Raw genomic sequence first — 17,838 nt, 5'->3', positions numbered from 1 at the left:
CGCACGACGGCACAGGCCTTACAGAGCAATTTGAATTTATACGTTCCAATAGTCTTCTCTGATCATTAGCTACAGGTTAATACGGAAGAACAGAAGGTGTTCAAAATTGCCCTCTTAGATCTGGATACATAAAAATAAAACATGGCTGAAATTGGATATGGGTTTGGAAAGCGACTATGCTGCAGATTAGGCACCCAGACACAACTTTAAATGTTATGCTTTCTAATTGCATTGTAGCTCTTTGGAATACCTAGAATCTATGTTGGAGGATAAAATATTAATTAACATCCTACGTTGGCAATGCTGTTTTTTTCCCCTTCATCAAAATGATAAAATAAATGCACCAGCAAGCTGTTTTAGGGTTTTTGATTGGCTTCCATTTTTAGCAAGTGTTGATTTGGCTGGGGCAGAAATATAGACTTGCACTAAAACATTTCCCTTTCTAGGAAAAGCAAAGCATGATATCTAAACCTACTGTCCTTTGTTACCTTCCCTCCTGCTCCACTTTAAATTACATATGGGTCTAATGGTTTCAATGCAATCCCTGCCAACTATATTAAAATATAAATATTCTTTATAGTTTGAAAAAGGATTTTAACCAATTATCAGGATTAGGTGGGTTTTATGCCATTCCTTGAATATTACAGATGGTTGTTAGAGATCTTAATGAATCACTGGTTAGCAATAAACTATTTTGGTTCTTCTAAAACCCTGATCTTCTTGTCAACAACAGCAATGACAATGTAAACTTCCACAGCAATGTCCTTTTGGAAGTCTTTATGTTAAAGGATTTCGCACATTTAGGATTCTTTGGCTTGGACCTCCGCTCATGGGAAGCAAAGGCCATGTTAATGGATTCCCCCTTCCCTGAGAAACTGCTCTGCAGTGTTGGGAGACTCTTCGGAAAAGTGTGGTAGGGAGAATGTAGGGCAGGCATTGCCAAACTTGGCCTTCCAGATGTTTTGGGACTACAATTCCCATCATCCCTGACCACTGGTCCTGTTAGCTAGGGATGATGGGAGTTGTAGTCCCAAAACATCCAGATGGCCAAGTTTGGCCATGCCAGATGGACTTGCAAGAATTGCCTCTCCCCCTTCTTGCCAGCAGGAGCCTGTGTGCTGCATGTTGACCCTTTCATTTGCAGAAAGAATCCAACGCATTCAACATGGTGCTGAAGGCCAAGGAAATGTTTTGTTTTGGGGAGTTTTGGGGAGATTCCGTAATAGGAGTTTGGTATCACAAACAATCCTAAATTATTTGCCAGTTTTGGAAGGAAGCCTTTCATAATAGAATGCTTCTCTGGAGATGTTTCTTTTTCCTCCCACCACCATGCATTAAAATGAATTTTTTTTTGGGGGGGGGGGGAGATGATATTGGTTGTCAATCAGCGGGGGCTTTTCAGCTGCTGCCTTGCTGTGTCCCTTAAAAAGTTGCCCCATTGGACAAGGGACCATGTGGACTGGCTTTCTGTTATAGGCTGCTGTTGAAAGGGAAAGCTCTCCTTCAGATCAGCATGCAATCTCTACGGTAGAGAAGATTCCAGGTTCTATTTATAGCATTGACAGGTAAGACTAGGAAAGACCCCTGCCAGATACTCTGAAAAGTCCCTGCAAATCAGTGTTGACAGTACTAAGGTACATGGAACAGTGGTCTGACTTGGTTTAAGGTATGTCCCTATATAAGCACGACAATTTGCGGGTTAAATCAGCAGATGTTGTAAACCTCTACTGTCGTTAATAATGTTTTGTACTGTATATCTGCCTCACTTCTGAAAAGGCATGTTGCCATCAGGAAGATACTGCTTTGAAAAATACTGCTTTCCCCCCCTCCTGGTGCTATAAGTTGGCTGTAGAAAGGCCACTTTGGGCGTGGAATCTTCTGACCAAAGTAGACAGAAACGTCAAGCATCTTTCTCTTTCTATTTATTTTTCTTCTTGTTGCTACATCAAGAGTTTAGACACATTCTGATGGAGCCTTACAGATGGGTGCAAAACTCCATGAATGATTCCTGTTATAAAAGGCTGCAGCACATTCATTCGTTTGCAAGGATCTGAAAACCTGTTTTATTTATTTTGCAGGAACTAAGTAGCTTTGTTTTAGCTCAAAAAGCCAAATGAGCATCCGAGTACATTTTTATTTTAGAACAGATTTGTTTTATATATATATATATATATATATATATATATATATATATATATATATATATATATATATATATATGCAACCACCAGCAACCGCCGAATTGTAAATTAAAAGGTGACTTTGTATTTTATTCATCTGGAAAATGTGTGCTTGTCATATCTGTTTGACGTTACAAGAATGAAGTTATGGTTTGGACAGTAACAAACAATGACACTAGTCAACCTCATCAGTAGACATGAAATAAAGGAATGACAATGATTGATGGCAGCTATTCATTTACAGATATTTCTAGAAGATTCTTTATTGGCATAGTCAGGCAAGCATACATTCTCTCTCTCTCTCTCTCTCTCTCTCCCCCCCCACCCCCAATTCTTAACTCTTCTTTAGCTCTGCACAACAGTGGATAAGAGGGCAAAAGGGACTTCAGGCAATTCCCAGCCTCTTGCACACACAGGCGATTGCATGTTTTGAAGAACTACTATGCTCCTTCATAGTCTCATAGGTCTAGGCTGAATGGATACACAGAAAGTAACTACTTAGTAACAAAACACCGTAGCAAAGTGTCTAAGAACAACAAGCACACTTCAGACTTGAGAGAGAGAGAGAGAGAGAGAGAGAGAGAGAGAGAGAGAGATGGAGGAACAGGCAGAGAAAGAGAGAAAACCCTGAGCAGCATATAATTCGGTTCTAAACACTGCCTCAATAGTTCTCTTGGCATTTGGCGTACCAAATCTAATTACACGAGGTTGCTATCTCCCTTGCTGTTTTAGGGTGTGCCATAATTTTGCCCCTGGTTTGAAGCCAACGTGATCGTTCTTATAGGACTTCTCACTTGAGTAAAGTTTCATACAATACTGATCCCTTCTTTGGCATTATTTCAGTTGCTTTAAAAACAAAACAAAACAAAACAAAACAAAACTGACCATGCTTTATAGTGTTTTACTCCCTATGGCATAAACAAGCATATTCCTTTAAATTTGTTTCAATGGTTTATCTCCAGTAATGCATTTGACTGTAAATCACTAAATTATGTTATTGCAATAAGAAAAGTGTTTAATAGGTAATGTTTTAGTGGTACTCTGAATAAACTAAGTGGTCCATTCAATAAACAGATTTCCGAAAACAAAAGAGTGTGCCAGTCACTGCATTTTGGATTGTTTTGAATGGAGTAATTAGAGGGGATTTTTTTGGCATTGCATTGCTGTTAAAAAGGTCCAGACAGTGATTTACAGTATATCTGAAGTTCATGCAAAAAATAATAATGTGAAAACTGAATTTATATTATAATACTGCATTCCTGTAGTGTAGCATCTGCAAGTTGACAATACAAGAAAACATAGCAGTGTTCTCATGAGAGATAAATAGAGACTAAAGCAACTAAAAGCACACACATTGCTGAAAATAAAACAACTAAGAGGATAGCAATGCATTCTAATGCAAGATACATACTGTCAGACCAGAATTCATTCAGTCTTTCTTTTTTTTTCTTTTTTAAAAAAGAAGCAAAATCCAGATTTTTCTACCCCAACTCTGTTCTATAGCAAATCTGATCCTCTTTAGACCTCCCCCACCAACTTAGAAAGAACTAAAAAGAAAAAAAAGAAAAGAAAAATTGAGTAAAAGAATTTAAATAAAATAAAGTAAGAGTATTTGCTAGAAGTGGTGAAGAAATTCTGCCTGGTATCCAGGGTATGCTTATGGAAAAGAAAGAAAGAAAGAAAAGGGGAAAAAGGAGTATTGCCTCATGGACAGGAGGTACGCCAACCCACCTGCTCCATTTCATTATTGCATTCAGAATACTCCAGGTACATATTTGCCAGCTCTCGTGACCAGTAAAAGCTCCAATTCTCTCTTAAGTAAAGGTGCACTCACCATTTGTATGAGGAACAGCTTTTTGAACATAAATAAAAAATTAGTACAGCATATTGTTTAAAAGTTAACATGGAGGGGAAGGGGAACCTGTTTTTATTGGGAAGGATTCAGCTTGCCTTTCTTTTAAAACCCAGGATTAGGGGAAAGGAAACAAAAAGATGATTTAGCAGCTGAAGATTCCTTACGTTTCCTTTCCTTTAAAAAGGCTGTTGTTTTGCTGTAGCAGAGTTATATTTGAGATCGCATGCTAAAACATTCATTTTAATGGATTTATGTTTTGTTTTTAGTGGCGGTGGTGGAAGAGGGGGAAAGGTGAAGGTGGGATAAAGGGAGAAACCCTATCGCTTCTAAGCTACTCTCTCTCTCTTATGTGGTTATATATATATGGGTATGTTGAAAAACGAAAAAGCAAAAGTCTACCAAAATGATCACCACATAAGACACACGTTTTTGGTTTCTAGACCACTGGAAACTGCAACTCAGTAAGCAGTCATACTTGCGCCCGCAGGGAACTGTTACTGCCCACCACTTTAATATATAGCAGCTTCCCTCATAAGGCTCACTGCCCTACCTTTCTATTCTTGGAAGTGTCCCAGGGTTAACACCATTCTGCTGGTGAACTACACCAAGCTAATCATTGGAACGGGGGAAAAACAAAACAAAAAAGAACGGTAGGTTGGCAAAGTGCAGAATGATCTGTTGTCAGGCATCAAAGCAGCCAAAAACTGGATGTCAGTTCCATGAAACAAAAGAAAGGTAATAGTTACAGTCTCATTGTGACGTTAATTCATATTTACAACCTTGGGATGATGAAGAAGAAGAGTAAGAAGAAGAAGAAGAAGAAGAAGGAAAAGGAAACGAAAATGTCAATGGTTGGCTTTTACTAAGAGGATCAGTTGATGCCAATATGAAAGCCGGGGAGAGAAGGCAATTATGCAGACACCACATGCATCCTAATTTCAGTATGGAAAACTTACATTTCAAACCTAAATTCAGGAAAATAATATGGAAAATTTATACTACAAAATCTAAACATGAGAAAGATTTAAGAGGAGGGGTGGGGGGGGGAAGCACATTGCATATGTCAGATAATCGACTCTGATTATCTGATCTGTGCTAGCTACAGGGAAGCACTTACCCTTAAGTCCAGCTAGAAGTTAGCAGGGTAAGAAGGAACAAACCAGAATAACATAAAGGCTAGCAACAAGGCTCAGGAAAGCAGACAGGAGTTCTAACCTAGCAGCTAGAGTACTTGGGTTCAAGCAAAGAATGAAACAAAATAATAATAAGAGTAATAAGAAAAACCAAAGACAAATAAAGAAACTTTAAAACAACACGAATATACAACAACACTTAACAGCTGATTTTTTTTTTTTAAAATGAAGCTCAAAAACCTAGCCATATAAATATATATATATACAAAATATATAAAGGGTGAAACAAAAGGATCACACGAATTCTCAAAAAGAACAGCCAAATCTTTTGCACGTGATGCGACCAACATCGTAAAATAGAACAGATACCACAAATCAAACAAAACGGAATAACGGAAAGGAAAGGAAAAGCACAGGTGATATGTGAAACAATTACTGAACAATCTTTCATGTTTAAAAGAAGGTTTAAAAATGAAAGTGTGTGTGTCTGTGTGTGCATTTTGGCTAGCGTGCCAGTAATAAAACAGAACAGATAAAAATTGATATCCCCAGACAAGTGGCCGTTTCATGAAACTTTATATATTGCCAAAGGGTGTTGTGCATCATTTTAGGAGTAATGAACAAAGGCTTTGGGTAGATTTTTTTGTTTTCCTTTTACTGAAAGCATATATAGCATAAACCTTCTAGCTTACTAAGACTGAAATCCTATGCACACTTTCCTGGGAGTAAGCTCCAATGAACACAGTGGCTCTTACTTCCGAATAAACATGCATAGGATTGCTGTGCTGATTTTTTATTGATTTATTGGTAAAAACAAAAAGCAATAATGAAAGTACCAGTCTCTCAAAAAAAACAAAACCGGGATTGTTGAACTTTATAAAACTGATGAATAGCAGGATCTATTGTTTTTTTAATGCATTTAAAATGCCCGCAAAAATACACTCCACTTTTAAATTTGATATACTTAAATAAAAGCTATCTGTTTCATTCAAAGTTGGAAGCCAGCTATCATACGGGAAGTCGAGTGTTGCATAAAGTTTACATTTGCTAAGACAAATTAGGTGGGAACCAAATGAATTCAGTATTATTCCCAAGTTTCCCAACTGTAAAATGTGTTGTTCTCGAGTTTCTGTTTTACAGACAGCTTCATCGTAAGAACGGAGTGTTGTTGTTTTTTCCTGGTCAGTAACACAATGCAGCTCTGCCATCTTTAGGCAATTTATGTCATCTATGAAAGCATTAACAAAATTTTTACACTAATGAAAAGTGCCTCTAATGTGTACTTTCTTTCAAGCCTTTCATGTAGCCAAGAACTATATGCTACTGTGAACAAGGAAAAGTAAACAAAAAGGATATGCAAGCTAAATGCACAAGAATAAAAGCGTTTCTCTCACAATAGTACTTACCTTTCTGTGGTTGAAGAAAAATAGATGAATGAGACCCTTTAAAATGCAATACTTGATTTACATGGGAACTGAACGATTTGTTCTATTTTCCCTGTGTGGTACCTGGCAGTCATCATCATGTGTGCATAAAAAGGACTCACTTCTGATGCTTATATCTCTACCTGCACATATTTTATTGCCCATTGATGCATTTTAACAAGGAGCTTGGTGTTCTGATGCAAGAAAAAAAAAGTGATGCAAATATGCAGGCATTAATAAAGCATGACCTTTCACAGCCTGAGCTCACTGGTGTTTTGGTGAGCAGGGGGGAGGAAAAAAAAAGCAGCTGCGATGCATGGGTTCGGGCTAAAGGCCTGTGCACATATTATGCATTTGCAAGATGCACTCACCCCAATATTTTTGTTTAGTTCATATCCTCCCTTGACTTAGAGGTTTTTGCCAATTAAGTGGTATATAAACCCAAGGGTAACTGAGTTTCATCTCAGGACTGTATGAACATGGTGATTTATTATTATTATTATTATTATTATTATTATTATTATTATTATTATTATTATTATTATGATGGATTACCTTTAGCAACCTCTAGTGGTAGTTTTCCAGCTATCTGGAAAAAGCCGTTCATGTTACCTACCAGTCATTTTCTCTCGATCAGGACTTAAAAGGTCTGCACTTTTCTACCCTCATAATACTCTGCTGTGGTTGTCTTTGTTGGCATATGTCTCTGTTTCAATCACTTTGTGAAGAAACAGAATATCAGAAGAAATAGGAACGCAGAAGAGGGTTGCCTGCAGCCACTGCCTCCATTTGCTAAGATGGAGCATGTGATGTTTTCTTTAGGGACAGGTTTCTGGAAAGGAGACTCATTTCGGTTGCCCTATTTGCTACTCCAACAGAGGAGAAATGCAGGGAAAAGCCAATTCTTCTTCCAGGTTTTTTCTTCTTCTAGATTTTGAAGCACATTTAGCACACACAACTTCCTCTGTGAAATCCTGAGTAGTATAGTTTATCCCTCACGGAGCTACAGTTCACAGCACCCTTAATAAACTGCAGTTCTCAGGATTCTACAGGGGAAGCTGAGTACTTTATGTGGATGTGAAGCAAAGCCTGCAAATGAGAGGGAATGTCTCCAGGGAAGAGATATTCCACAATGGAGCACATGATTGCTCTTATCAGCTGGTCAGTTTTATAAACAGCTATGCTAGGAATATAACTCAGGCAGAATCTGGGTATCCAGATCACTAGATCTTTTAATATAAGGAGCTCAGCAGTTATCCCACTAAGAGGAAATGTGTGCACAAGCGCCCTGACATGTTCTGTATTTCCGCTCTCTCTTTGCCTCAAAGGCTTGCTCAGCATGGAGTTAGGTATACAAGGGGGATGGATCAGGGAAGGGGTCACATTCTGCGATATGCTTGGGCCATCCCAAAGCAGGGGAGCAATCTGGTACAGCCGTAGCTAAGTCTGGAATTTCCGTTGTCTCATTTTGGAATCCCTGCGGTGCCCAAGAATGTTGTATGTTTTCAGATGAGGAGCACCGCAGATTATGAGGAGTCAAAAAGAGGAGAGAGGGGAACCATTTGGAAATCATTATGGAGGCTCGCTATGCTGATCAGGGAGGTTCCATGGGCTTGAGATTTGTATGTCCCACACTGCACCAGCTAGGGACTGCGGGGAAAGGAAGCCATTCTTTAAGAACTGAAGAGTGAAACAGGAAATTCAGAATCCTGAAAGGTGACAGCTAGGTAAAGACAGAGCACATGGAATGCTAGAAATGGGAACAGCACAGCTTTGGGGAAGGGTATTAGATTATGTAAAGGAGAAGTATTCTTATGACTCACTCTTGGATCAGCCAGCCATTCATTGAGCTAGGAAAGGCCATCAGACTGCTCTGCGGTGTCTTGTGCAAGCAATTCAGAAAAGTATGCTGTTTACTTACCTTACCTGTGTCACAAACGTGTCATGTCATTAAAATCATGAAAATGGGCTGCTCCTAATGTGTGCAGTGTGTGTGTGTATGTGTGCGCGCACACACAAACACACACACAAAGATGATGCGAGCGAGGATGCACATGCCATTATAATAAGGTTACCAGACGTCCCCGTTTCCTGGGGTCAGTCCCCGGATTTACACATCAGTCCCCATACAAAATCCATTGAAGTTGAAAAGTGTCCCCGGATTCATTGAAAAAAAAATCTGGTAACCTTACATTATAAGGCCCAATGCTGTAGCATTTCAATCCACCAATCAGTCAAACTGCCACTTAAGTCAATGAAAGTTTTCCTTTTGTAATGGGCAACAGAAGGGAAACCATGAAATGAACAAACTTCAACCGGTCTGAATCATGCCATGTTTTCATTCGTACTGAAATGAAAACCAAGCTTTTGCCGGGCAATAATAAAGTCAGAGTAGGAGTCCAAGCTATGCAAGCATGTGATAAAACAATATCTGTATATCTAAATAGTTCTCAAAGCTTTCAAAACCTTCACAGATATACTCTGTAGGGGGAAAAGGAACTAAAACATGATCAATAGTGAGGTGTCTAAGAGTCCGTATATGTAAAGGCAAGCGCTTTTGATGTATTTCAAATTTACCAGAGCCTTCAACACATGAGAAGGCAAGGAAGGCTGATGTACAAACCCATGCTGACTTGGCAGAATCTTTGATTTTGGGCTGCTTAGAAACCTTTGATTTTCAGGAGTCTTAGTGAGAAGGCTGAAGGGTGTGCCAGCTCATCATGGGTTTATTGTTCACGCAATTGGTTGATTCCACCATGCAGGGACGTCTTACCCATAGAGCCCAGTGGTGCAAGGTGCCATGGTGGCAAGTTCTGGAGGGCGCCTCTGTCATGCTGCACCGCCCCTGCAGCCGCCACCCTGCCGGAGGAGCTGTCCTCCAACCCCGCTGGCAGCACCCTCTCGCCCGCCTCTTCTCGGGCTGCAGCCGGTGTTGAGCCTCCCATCAGCGCGGCAGCCAGGGCTCCTGCTGCTTCAGCCGAGCAGGCGGAGGCGGGCCACAACTGGCAGTGTCCCCACCCATCAGGCCGCACCCTCCAGCTGCCTGCTGTGCCTGGCCAGCCCTGCCGGCAGCAGACCCTCGCCTGCCTTGGGCTGCGGGCGCCGTCGCAGGGAAGCCACAGCAGGGGATGGGGTGGACGGAGAGATGGAGGCAGGGAAGGATCCGCTCGGGATCCCAGCGGTGCAACAGAAGCCGAGATTGGCGGCCCGGCAGGAGGCCTGCCCGCCGCCGGAGGGAGGCGATCCCGGGTTTGGGAGCCGCTGAAGCCCTTCCCTTCCTCGCGCGCTCTTCTTCAGCTTGTCACTGTTGGAAAAGTGGGAGAGTCTTAGCCATCAGTCTTGGCTAGTATAGCTATGCTGGTCAGGTCAGATGGTAGTTGTATTCCAAAACATCTGGAGGGCACCAGCTTGGGGGAGGCTGCTCAACAAATTAGTGCTGTGCCCGCGGGTGGGGGGTGCCGGATGGATCCTTGCACCACGGCGCCAGATAAGCTTATGACGGCCCTGCCACAATGTGGAAGTGATCACAACCCTCTGGAAATGTTATAATCCAATTGTGGAGAATGGGAGAATCATGACTGTGCTGATGAGCTCCACCTCCTTGGCATACCATACACCTGAAAAGGAGGTTAAGCGCACAATAGGCCCCAATGCACATAGACACAAATTACTCAATCTGTACATTGCAATGTACGGATTATACAGGTTCCACCCTATGCCCATTAGGGTCTATTTATTTAAGTCCCTATGCACACAGTATAATTTACACATGGTGTGATTATAATCCTTCCTCGACACGTTGACTGCAATAGCTGCATAGGGCTCACGTGAGCAAGCTCCCCAAACCAACTTTTTAAGCTGAAACTGGTAAATGTCCTACACCAAAGATTGTGCTGGAAATTTATTTAGCTCTTTCTCCATGGGACAACTTAACAATCTTAGCAGCGCAATTAGTACCATTATTCTAAACCTCTTCCCAAAATCATGTCTTTGAGCTAGTTAAAAGTGTCACTTGATTTTAAATTCTCCTGGTTTTTGTTTTTGTTTTTCTGTTTGACGTTCTGGGTTTCTTTGAGAGGAAGAGTGGATACATAATTAATAATATTAATATCTCTCAAATTGCATGATTAAGTTGGCAGTCTTATACACACTTACCTGGAAGCAAACCCCATTTAATCCAGTGGGTCTTATTTCTGAGTAGACATGCATAAGATTGCACTGCTAATGAATCTGCTAATGAATCTATTTCTTTTAAAAGGTGACATACTGTAAAGTTTAAGACATTTGTGAATGGAAATAAGTTACGTGTTTGTGGAGTTTAAAACTCTTAAAATAAACAGTTTAAAAAACAGTAAATTGATTATTACAATGAAAAATTTACAATCTAGTGGCTGAAAACCACGAGTGCACCACAGATTTATTTGGTCTTGGGTTAGAGGTTCTTGTTTCCTGTAACTAACGAATACAATCCTAACTGTGCAGCTTGCTAGGCTGGGTTCCTGGTTGTTTAAATTTGGATAACAGAGGCAACAATAAAGAGCCACAATAAAATAAAGTTTTTTTAAAAAATGTGCTTGTGATCTACAGCTAATTTGGAGGATACAAGAAGGTGTTAGGCAGGCCCGTCTTAGAGGGATCGTCCGCCCTGGCGCAACGATCCCTCGGCGCCCCCAGCCTGCCGCCTCTCCGCCCGCCTCCCTCCCGCGCTGGCCGCCCCTCGGGAGGGGGGGTGGGCGAGCGGGGGATGAGAGGCGTGGCGTTGGAGCGGGCGCCCGCGCTCCGGCGGGCGGGCGCTCGCGCACCGGCGGGAGGGCGGGCTGCAAGCCGGCGGGCGGGCGGGCTGCAAGCCGGCGGGCGGGCGGGCTGCAAGCCGGCTGCCCTCGCTTCCCAGAGCCCCAGCTGGAGTGCTGGAAGGTCGCGCAAAGCCCCGCGCCGCTTCAGCGCTCCAGCTGGGGCTCCGGGAGGCGAGGGCGGGCGGCTTACAGCCCGCCCGCCCGCCGGCGCGCGAGTGCCCGCCTGCCCATAGGGGCGGGGGCTGGTTGGGGAGGGGGAGCCCGGTATGCCGGCGGGCTCACGGGGGCGCCCCTGGGGTGCCCTGCGCCCTGGCGCGCCGCGCCACCGGCCTCTATGGATGAGACGGCTCTGGTGTTAGGTGACTGGATTTACACATTTTCAATACACCTGCTTTTTCTAAAACAACACCGGCCTATATCAAAACACCAATCTTGAAAAGGTGGCTGATTCCTGGCACTGTATCAACCTGGTAGCCTCCATATGTTTTTGGACTACAGTTCTCATCATTCCTGATCATTGACCATGCTGCCTGGGACCGATGGAAGCTGTAGTCCAAGCATGTAGATGGTACCAAGCTGAGGAAGGCTGGCATAAAGAGCTAGTTTTGTTATGGGACAGAATATGGCTGTCCTAATGGTTTGTCCCATAAAAAAAAATGCACAGAGAAGAACTGAAAATGGACAGCCCTGGGTGGATGTTTATGTAATTGTTGTAAGGAACAAGTGTGGAATACCTTGTAGCCTTCTGAGACATCTCCTCTGAGAACCTTTCCATCAAGTATTGCATTTTAGACTTTACTTTGGATGTTTCCCAATAGGATTCTTTTCTCAGTCCACTGCGCACAGCATCCAGAATCCTCAGATGTGAAGATAAACCAATGAAAAGTGTATTTTGAAAAAGGTGGAGCCCACCCCTGCTCCCCATTCATGAACAAGCAACCTTTTGACCAACACCCCCCCCCAACTTCTTCTCTCTCTCTTTGCTTTAATTAGAGCTTGTTTTACTTACAAAACTGAGAGATTGGGGCATCTAGCTGGGGCACGTTTCCTCCTTTAGCATTAAGCTTTTGAACTTGAGTGGGGGGCACAGGCTTGTGGGACTGGCCAGTGGCTCGGTACATGGCTTGGACCCACAGGATTCGGTCTTGCTCATCGTCGCTTGCAAAAATCACTGTGTCGCCTTCTTTCACTGCATTAAAAAATGCTCTGCCGCCCTCCAAACCTGAAGAAGAAGCCAGCAATTAGAATGGCAGCAATTGGAGATGTGATTTGTGATCCAGTGGCTGGGATCCTAAATGCAAGGTTTGCCCAATGAGGCTTTCTCTCCCCCCCCCCCACCACCCGTAGTCTCCCATGCCTCCAGGAAAGCTGCTCCTGAAGGCCAGGAGATTCTTCATAAAGAAATGTAATGTGGTGCAGAAAGCTGCAAGATGCAGGGGGAATCTGAAGTCCCTACTTCATATGAGCATTCAGGCAAAAGACTTTTAGCGTCCAATCCAGCAAGCACAAGGGGGCAAATGACTAAGGTCAAATGAAGCTTAGGAATGTAGGAAGCGGAGACTTATTCCAAGTCTGACCTTTGGACTATCTAGCTCCATAGTGTTTACATTGGCTGGAAGCACCCCTTCAGGGTTTCAGACAGGGGTCTCTCCCAGCCCTACAAATAAATGGGCACATATAATGTAGAACCAACCCTTGGAAAGTGACTGTGCCAGATTCTATGCGATGGTATTTCTGCTCCTGACACTTAAGATGTTGCAGTCTCCAGGCAAGTCTTCAAACAGGCATGTACTCAACCTCCTTGAAGAGCAACAAGTTAGTGCAAAGCCCTTCCTCATACTTTCCTCCCTAGTGTTAACAGACAGGCCCATCAGGCCTAATCTATGGCATTGGTTACCAAGACTTCTGCCACCACCGCCACCCTTCCGTCATAATCAAATATCCCATAATCAAAGACTTGGGAGAGATGTGGAAGAAACCCTTGCCTGACACACACTAATCAATCAGTTGCCCGTGAGTACGACTTGGGGATCATATCATTATGGATGCAGAGACTTAGGGCAGTTTTCAATGACAGGAAAGTGGTAATCTATAGGATTTTATCACACCATGTGGGATCAGAAGGCACCAGTTTAAGGACCCCTTTCGTAGCTTGCAACAACAAATAGAAAACAAGCAGCTTGCAGAAATAAATGGAACAAATCCCGATGAGGCCCCTAACTGTTCAGCAAACAAATGGGCAACCAGAAAATAAAGAGCACCCGTCGACTTGTCTACCTGGCTGTGGGTCTGTGTAGTCCACCGTGTATCCGTCAAGCTGCAACAGCTCTTGAGGCTCAGCCTTTTTCTCTCGGTAACTGCACATAGCAAAGGTATATTGGCTAACCTGCAGGAAAATCAGAACACTTAAATAGCACCCGGTGATGACGGTAGAATTCTTTGAAGTGGCAGCATCTGCAAATATTTATGCAGCCACTTAAATATCTATCTACCGGTATCTATCTATCTATCTATCTATCTATCTATCTATCTATCTATCTATCATCTCAGTTGAAACCCCAGTATATGAAACCTCTCCCCAATTATAATTTGGGATCATAACCAGTCTTGAAGTGCACAGGTTTCTACTTAGCAGAAGAGAGAATGCTGGGATACTACATTCATTATCCTAGGGGCACAGAGTAAGACCTTGACATTCTGATAATCAAATATATGCCATGGAACGTTCTTGTCCACAGAGCAGTCGTTAGGCAGAACAGGGAACGATAAAAGGGAGCCAATGGGACTGGACTGCGGAGTTATAAGCATGGTGCCTGGTGGTGCAGATGTGCCCATAAAGTCCCTCCCTGGCACATACAGTGCCCTGTCCTTGTGCATCTTCACAGCTCAAATTAGGCTTGAAAAAAGCCTCCTATTAGCTACCACAGGCGGCTTCTTTCAAGTCTAATTTCTGCTGTAAAGGGGGTGGGATTTGTGGGAGTGCTACTCTCCAGGAAGATCACCCCACTGGCATGGGAAAACACATTTCCAAGCCTAATTGCTGATAAGGGAGGCAGGAGCGGATGGGTGTGCGTGGCTGTGATGTGAATGTAGCTGGGAGGGGGGGGGAGTTGTGGTGCAGGTAGGCGTGGCTGCGGCAAGCGGGTGTCACCTGCAACTTTTCCTCCAGTTTGTAAATGTGCCCACAAACTGCTGTCCCCCACCCCTGGCTGTAGCCCAAAGACGAAAGCAGACTGCGACCAACTTGCAAGAGGCATCAAAATAAGTGTTCCTCTCCATGCATCGTATTTCTCAGATACACATTTGAGATTTCTTTTTTTTTCAAGTTTACACCGAAAAATAGGTATGTTTGGAAACAAATGGGTATATTTGTCAGAGAGCTATGATGGTCTGTGGTTCCCTGTTGATTATCACTGTACCAGGCGTTTTCTCGATTAAATGTTGATGCCCCTTCCATGTGCGCAAGGGTTCTTGGTTTTCCTGACAGCTACTTGTGGCATTGCAATAAATGTTAATATAGCAGGCACATAGCGTGCCACAGAAAGCGTATATCAGCAGAACCTGCGGCTGCTTCCTGCCCAGCGGCTTAAGGAAAAGCTTGAGGAGCTGGGTTCAGGCAACACAATGCCACTCTAATAAACCAATGGCTTATTTGATCAAGGACAACATCGGGTCCACTCCCTACTTCCTCCTCCTTCTTCTTGGCATGTCGTAATGGTAAACCTAACTTTCCTGTTACAACAGAACTGGGATAGTGTAGTTTACATGACGCTTACAAACCAAGAATGTTACATCTGCACTGGGCCCTCAGCTGTTCACTTGCAGATGTATAACCTGTGACTTTAGGAAACCAGAGGCAAGCTCCTCTACACAGGCACTAGATATGGACTGCAGATCTCTCCTCCCAGTCCCTGAGCAGTTCAGAATCCATGAATACCACAGAATAGGTTCTAATTATCCCTAGGAGGAGATTAGCTCTTAGCTGATAAGTCTCAGCCCTTGCCTAACTAACTTCATTGAGTTGCTGTTTTATCGTGTTTTTAATATTCTGTTGTGAACCGCCCAGAGTGGCTGGGGAAACCCAGCCAGATGGAAGGGGAATAAATAACAACAACTAGAACTATTATTATTATTATTATTATTATTATTATTAGACATGGGGGCATCCAGGACAAGAGATATCCAGGTAGAACCTGTTGTGGGTAGCAGAAACAAGGAGTCAAATGGCAAATGAATAAATAAATTGTTCTGACTATGTCCAAAACGATCCTTTAACATTCCTTAATAAAAGAGTTCACAGTGGGCTCTTCACTCCCTGAATTGATCCCAGGGCTTTTTTTATTTTTAGTTTTTTTTAAGCTATTGTCCAAAAGGCGGAATCTACATGCTTTGAAACGCTTATCATTCATCTGGAGAGCGCCAGAGTGACACACTGTCAGAAACAATGTGCACTAAATTGCTGGTTGCCAGTCATATTAAAGCAATATGAAAACCCCACAGATATGTACAGTTGTTGTCGTTGGTCCTGCAAATGGCAGCTCTCAGTCCTCAGATTTACCATCTATCTGTGTGACATGACACATTCAATGTCAAGTTCTTGACGGCACTCTACTTGCTGGCTGCAGGGGGCTCTGGCATCGCCTTGAGGTGCCCATCAGGCAGCTTGTACTTAACATTTGAAAAATCAGGATCGTCTAGGAGAAGGCAGCAAGAAAGCAAAGGATTCTCCTCAGCTCTAGGCTAGGAACTTACAGGGAAATTTACTGTCAAATGATTTCAAAATGACTTTGTTAAGGTTGTGTCACATTCTGGATTCCTTACGCAATTATATCGGTTTGGACATTTCCTTGACCTCCGAAGGAAACTTTGACTCCGACAATTCCTTAAAACTCTTGTATCAATGCATTGTGTTTGTCATTTTGGAAGAACTGGGGGGTGGGGTGGGGTTGGGGTTGGAAGAAATCCCCCCTCACTCGCTGGGTGTGAGAGTGTCTGCTGGCCATCGCAGAAAAGCCAGGAGACTTCCTACCAAACTACACCATACTATTAGCAAGAATGTATATAACAAGATGTATATCCACACACACACACAAGCACAAACCTTGCTATGATATACAATAAGATGTGATTTATTTAAAACAGAAGATTTTTCAAGCAGGCTAAGATAATTTAGTGCCATGCTGCCCTCTACTGGTCTCAAATAATCATTAATCATGTGCTTATAACTGCCACCACCTCACTCTCAAATCTGTTGCTAGCTTCTTCTTGCTACTTTCTCCACACTCTGATTATCCATACTTTAAAAACCCACAAGATATTGTTGTGGTTCCAAAAACCCACATGAGGAAAGGGAGCCAATTTTCAAGGTGTTACTGCGAAGGAATTATCACCAGTCACAACCCATCTGGGTATCTCTAGTCATTCCTTGCATCACCCAGGCCTCCATAGCGCTGGGTTTCTTTTGTTGTTTGCCTGTTGCAAGGCTTTAAAGATGTGTTCCCAAATGGTTAGCCTCTACAGGGGTGTGTGTGAATGAAACCTGCCCACTCAAACATTGCAGTGCTACCGTGGTCCAATTCTGACGCCTGTGGGTGCAAATGCGCTCTTAAGGCCTTCCCTTGGTACTTGCAAAACCTCTGAGGTGTGTCACCCATCGGCCCCATCCCTTTGTCCTGAGGTGGTGTGGGGGGGGGGGGTTAGCTCCCCCTGCCCCGGAAAAGTACATAGTACATATGTCCTGAAAGACCTACATTGGCTCCCAGTAGTTTCTGAGCACAATTGAAAGTGTTGGTGCTGATCTTTAAAGCCCTAAAACGGCTCGGTTCAGTATACCTGAAGGAGCGTCTCCAACTCCATTGTTCGGCCCGGACACTGAGGTCCAGCTCTGAGGGCCTTCTGGTGGTTCCCTCCCTGCGAGAAGTGAGGTTACAGGGAACCAGTCAGAAGGCCTTCTCGGTGGCGGTGCCCGCTCTGTGAAATGCCCTCCCATCAGATGTCAAGGAAATAAACAACTATCTGAAGAAAACCCTGTTTAGGGAAGTTTATAATGTTTGATGTTTTATCATGCTTTTAATATTCTGTTGGGAGCCGCCCAGAGTGGCTGGGGAAACCCAGCCAGATTGGGGGTGGTGGCAAATAAATAAATAAATAAATAAATAAATAAATATTAAGCTGAAGGAGTAAGTTGGAAGAGCAATGTTCGTTTCCACTTCCTGTTTCAGCTCTATGGGCTTGATGAACAGCAAGCATAGCAAATGAGAGGGCAGGATATGATATCTATATGATATATATACGAGAATAGATGATTAATGTTAAAATTATGGTTAAATGTATATAAATGAAAATTAGAAATAAAAATTAAAAAAGAAGGCAAAGGGAGGGGTCTGAGGGACTGGGGGAAAGGCAATGGAGCAACCAGACAGAAGATGGGGTGGAGGAGTGAGAGAGGAGAAA

The 17,838-nt window shown here is 43.1% G+C and overlaps 1 protein-coding gene across 1 annotated transcript in view; it reads right to left on the bottom strand.

Moving 5' to 3' along the window:
* Positions 1-17,838, bottom strand: part of CADPS (calcium dependent secretion activator) — a 337,985-nt gene that overhangs the window by 149,890 nt on the left and 170,257 nt on the right. Inside the window, 3 exon segments of the mRNA XM_033141314.1 lie at positions 5,153-5,164; positions 12,395-12,607; positions 13,663-13,771. Coding sequence (XP_032997205.1) covers positions 5,153-5,164; positions 12,395-12,607; positions 13,663-13,771 — 334 coding nt within the window.

This window comes from Lacerta agilis, chromosome 2 (genome assembly GCF_009819535.1).
Source record: "Lacerta agilis isolate rLacAgi1 chromosome 2, rLacAgi1.pri, whole genome shotgun sequence".
Classification (NCBI taxonomy): domain Eukaryota; kingdom Metazoa; phylum Chordata; class Lepidosauria; order Squamata; family Lacertidae; genus Lacerta; species Lacerta agilis.
Note: the sequence above shows the minus strand (reverse complement) of the source record. Positions and strands in the feature narration are given on the sequence as shown.